This window comes from Fukomys damarensis, unplaced genomic scaffold, assembly GCF_012274545.1.
Source record: "Fukomys damarensis isolate Sample0158 unplaced genomic scaffold, DMR_v1.0_HiC HiC_scaffold_30, whole genome shotgun sequence".
In the NCBI taxonomy this organism is placed as follows: domain Eukaryota; kingdom Metazoa; phylum Chordata; class Mammalia; order Rodentia; family Bathyergidae; genus Fukomys; species Fukomys damarensis.
The window spans coordinates 30,434,976-30,440,165 of NW_022900942.1; the positions used below are offsets into that span (position 1 = coordinate 30,434,976).

Sequence of the window (5,190 nt, forward strand, 5' to 3'; positions counted from 1 at the left end):
TATATGCTTATTGTATTGTAATAAAAACTTTTAGTCATTTCATTTGTTCACATTAAAAATTATATAATTAGAACTTGCTGAGAGATGTTGTGGTTTAGACCCAAAATGTCCCTAAAGCCTCGTGTGTTGGAAGGTGATTAGATTGTGCAGGTGGAATCATCCATTGATGAACTGAGCGCACTGTTAGGAGGCAGGGTCTGGTTGGATTTGGGTCACTGGGCACATGACCGGAAGAGTATACTCTTGTCCCTGGCTCCTCACTTCTTTCTCTGATTCCTGGCTGCCATGGATTCAGCACCTTTTTCTCTACCTTGCCCTCTGCCATCCTGTTTCTGCCATGGAGCCAGCCATCTATGGACCAAAACTGTGAGCCAAAACAAACCCCTCTTCAAGTTGTGCGTGTTGAGTATTGTGTCTCAGCAATGGGAAAGTGACTAAGATAAGTGACTACTATAGTACAGGCACTTATTCAGGAAAACAGTTTTCAAACAAAATAGACATGACCACTGCACTCTGGAACTTACTGCAAGTGGATGAATTTGAAGCACTCATGTATTCTAAATTCTTATGTTGGAAATTGTTCCAATAGCTTGTCAGCCTATTTTGGCTCTAATATCCTGCTGCTTTAATTACTGGCCTATGTAATATACCTTCTACCTTAGAATAGGAATCTTTCTGTGGTGATTCACCTCATTACTGTCCTGGGCACTGGTCCTAACCAATTAATTTCTAACTCTCACCACAGAGTCAACGCACTGATAGTGCATTGTTCTTTAGCTGCGTCTGTTTATATCATCCTCAAAGCAGATTTTATTGTCCTAAGTAAAGTGGCATCTTATCCCGGATAGTGTACATTAATCCAGTCAACATTTTGGCCCAGTAGTGAGACCAGGAAAATCTGTCTGTTTCCATTGTATTCTGTTTTTATATTCTAGTCTTAGCAAATGATTGCTGATTTGCTGCTCGGTGGGGACAGCAACAGTCTTATTGTGTTCCTCTCGTGGATCCTTGTTGGTCTGCTGCCGATGTCACAGTGATGTGACAGCACCTCGCTCTCTTATTTTAAATTCTCTGTATATAGCTTAACCCTGCCTGGTGTTTTCTATTATGATATTTTATAAATAAGACTTCAAAAAGTAGCAATATCTGATGAGTATCTTTATGGTCTCAAAATATATTTTCCTCAGTAGATAAATCTTTTTCTTGTCAGGAAACATTCCTTGAATGTTCATGTCCCTTTGAGCTTTAAAAAGTCCAATTCACATTAATTTATTTGTTCAGCAAGTATTTTCATATTTTTGTGACGTACCAGGAAATGTTGTAAGTGCTGGGTCTGGCTGTCTATGACCTTGTCTTGCTTACATTTTCATTGTGGGTACAGATGATAAACACATAAGCAAGTGAATGTGAAGCTTAAATAGGGAATTCTAAGTACTTGAAGCAAGAATGGGACACTGAGGGGTGAGAGAGGAATGGGAGGGTGTCACTCAGCAGGTGTTACTGACCAGGTATTGAAGTGGAGGGAGTGAGTGATTGAGTGGCTGTCCATGGATTCCTAGCCTATCCCTAGTGAGGACACAAGTGTAAAGTACCTAAACTGGGATGTTAGCAAATTGCAAAGCCAGTTGAATGGACTTGACTGGGAAGCATGTGACCACGCCACCTTAATGTCTGCTTATCTGAGTTATCAAATAGTTGTGTGTTTGTGTATCTGTATGTGCAACATATGCATACAAGTACACAATATACATTTTCAAATGAATAGTTGTAACATTAGATTTCCACAGTGATTTATAGTTATTTTAGCCATGGTGACAGTTATTTCATTAAATATTTTTTTATTCTTAGTTTTCATATCATGGAAAGAAATATTCTTTTTCTGTGGTATTCTTTCTAATCTACTGTGTTTTTCCTCCTTCCAAATGGGGGAATGAATTAATTCATATAGCTCTACTTTTAAAAACCTTGAAGTCTTTTAAACCTCTTTAAATATCATCAGATTTTCTGCTTTATATGCATACAAGTACACAATATACATTTTCAAATGAATAGTTGTAACATTAGATTTCCACAGTGATTTATAGTTATTGTAGCCATGGTGACAGTTATTTCATTAAATATTTTTTTATTCTTAGTTTTCATATCATGGAAAGAAATATTCTTTTTCTGTGGTATTCTTTCTAATCTACTGTGTTTTTCCTCCTTCCAAATGGGGGAATGAATTAATTCATATAGCTCTACTTTTAAAAACCTTGAAGTCTTTTAAACCTCTTTAAATATCATCAGAGATTTTCTGCTTGACTCTCTCTAAATTATTTACTTCCTTTCTGCCTTTCCATATCTTTCATCATCACAATTTACAACTGTGGCATTCATCTTATATTTCATGCATTTCTAACTCCTTCACTAATGATCTGCTCATATGGAAATGCGTCTTGAGAAATTACACCATTTCCTAATCTTTGAAGCTTATCCCGCTTTACATAATCACCACTATCCTTAAAATTTAATTCTTAGAATTTCTGTTGATAAAAGATTACATGTGAAAAAACATTATTTTGGAAAACTGTGTCACTAAACTATCCTAGGATAGAGTCATAACAATGACGAACCTATCTGAACAGTTATTTGAAAAAAAGAAAAAAGTAAAAATGGCTATGAATTAAAAATAAAAACCTTAATATGGTAGATGGAACAAATCAAAAAGGAAACCGAAATAAATTTAAGACCTCAGACATGATAATTCATGCTTTTTTATTGATTGGGACTTCTCAACTTGAGAAAATAGAAGTTTATTTTGGAAAATGTCCAAATAGCTTCCATGTAATTGTCCAATCACAGAACATTCTTATTGCAATCATGGCTGTCATCACACTTTTACATCTCTGATTGTTTCTTAACTTGAAGGGTGGGGGAAGGTTTTTTTCAGCCACACTCTTGGCCTGTGATACATGCCTGCACTTGTTTGGAGTGTATGTTAGATTTATCTCCATTATATGAGGAACATCTTTATTATCAATTAATCAAATCTGAAGTATATTTCCTGGATGAGATTTAAATGAATAACTCTTGAAGGATCACAGTGAAATGATTAATGTGCCTGATGATGTTGGCTCAGTCTTGTAGTTATTACTCAATGTGGATGGTAGGAGCTGAGATGGGGGGAAATCCACATCTTGATTCTGATTCCTCCCCTCAGGAGTTCTTCGTCTTAGTTGTGCATTCAAATTCCCTGCAGAATTTGGAAAATACCTGAACCCAGACTACAAAGAAATGAGCGGCATCTTGGGGAGGGAACTCAGGTATCCATCAGTTTTTAAAGCTCTTCTTGCAATTCTAACATATAATCAGTCTGAAAATCACTTTATCAGCCCTGGGTTCTCCACTGTAAGCAGACCTCAGAGCCATCTGATAAGCTACTTAATGGACACCAGCAGGCTCCTGTGTTCTGGCTCAGTAGGTTTGGCTGGGGATTGAAGATTTGTGTGTCTAACAAGTATGCAGGTGATTGCTGATCCTAGGATCACACTATGAGAATCATGGTCTTAGTTTTTTTCTCCCTTCTTTTCCACCTTATCCATTTCACTTTGTCTTTGATATCCAGATTAAATCTCTATCTGCATGAAAATGTCCTAAATTATTCAAGTCCCACTGATTTCTCTGCTGCAGTCATCAATTAATTACTGTTTTGTGGCATCTCTTGAGTTGCCTTTATTTGATTTATTTAAAAAATTTACACGCATGTTTCTGTCACTTTGACCAGCGTGTGTATCCTCTACACTCACTGAAGGAGAAGATATCATCCTTTCTCCTCTTCTTCACAATCCTCCTGGCCCTGGCTGAGTGTTGTACACAGCGCAGGGACAAAATAACTTGAGCATATGTGTGTGAGACTGATCATGGATCCATTCCCTGCTGTCTTGCTTTCTTTTGTTTCGTGTTCATTATCCTTTCAGAAATCCCCAAATCTCTGCATCTCATGGAATCACCATTTTCTTACTTATAAGGAGTCTGAGTTAGTTCTTGTGGCCAAATAAAGAAATAACAAAATGCATGGGCTTTAGAATCAAGCAGGCTGCATAAAGCCTCAGCATCTGTACACTAATGCTGAACATACTATTTATGGTTTAGCAGAGTAGCTACTTAGTTTGAGTTTTGCTAGCTCTGTATCATTAATAAAGTTATACATGTATCATAAACATTATGCATATTAATTATATAATTTTAATATATAATATGCATACTGTCATAATGCATAATATACATGTTATGTAGAGCTGAGTCCCATCAAAGAAAGAATGCACATAAAACATCTGGTAAAAGTCTTATTCGATAGGCACTTATTAGAATTATTTTAACTTTTATTTTAATTTTTATTTATTTATTTTTGGAGGGGTTGAACTTAGGACCTGCACTTGTGAGGTAGGCAGCAGCACCACTGAGCTAAATCCCTTTATTTTTATTTTTTAAGACAGGGTCTTGCTATGTAATTCAGAATGGCCTGGAAATCACCATGTAGCCCAAAGTGGCCTTAAACACACATCAGTTCTCCTGCATTCAGCCTCCTGAGTGCTGGCATTACAGGCGTGCACCACCACACCCAGACAGCTTTCTGGATTTTGTCAAAATGTTGTCTTTTTACCAAAACTATGCATTTTGGTGTTGGCTTACTCCAAACCAACAAATGGAGTCTTTAAAATGTCATTTAAACTTTAATTATATGACATTTTACAACCTTGGTTTCCTAACAAGGAATGGGATTAATGTAAGGCTGTTCTTTTAAAGCTGGGGCCTCCTCTGTCATTTTACACCTAGCTGCTTGTTAATCCCAGAAACTTCCATACATAGAGAAAGATGTGTCTTTTTCCTTACTGAATTCTTTTTGCTTTTGAATTTCTTTGTACACTTGCAGTCTGTAGTGATTGAATTTGTCATGGGGAGTCAGCACATGTATGTAATGCATCTTTTTCATTCCCTCCATCTCCTCTACATCTCTTTCCTCCCTGCTCCCTACAACTCTGAGTCCCCTTCCTATTTGCAAAAGCTCCATCTTCATTATCATTTTTCTCTTTTATTCTTTTTCCCCAACCCCTTTCCTTCCTCTCCCTCCATCTTTTGTTCCTTCATTTGAAAAAAGTCTCCTTACTGCCTATTTTGCTCTCTCATACACATGTGCATACATATATATAT

General features: G+C 36.7%; 1 protein-coding gene across 5 annotated transcripts in view; it reads left to right on the forward strand.

Annotated features, from left to right (window-relative positions):
- The window catches only part of Ccdc68 (coiled-coil domain containing 68), a 57,180-nt gene that overhangs the window by 37,384 nt on the left and 14,606 nt on the right, over window positions 1-5,190 (forward strand). The window contains exon 11 of one of the 5 annotated variants that reach the window (XM_010611521.1): window positions 3,200-3,264. The exons of the other annotated variants lie outside the window; for them this stretch is intronic. Within the exon in view, the coding sequence (XP_010609823.1) occupies window positions 3,200-3,256 (57 nt within the window). The 3' untranslated portion in view covers window positions 3,257-3,264. Of the gene's footprint in view, window positions 1-3,199; window positions 3,265-5,190 lie in introns of those variants that run through there. 5 annotated transcript variants of the gene reach the window in all.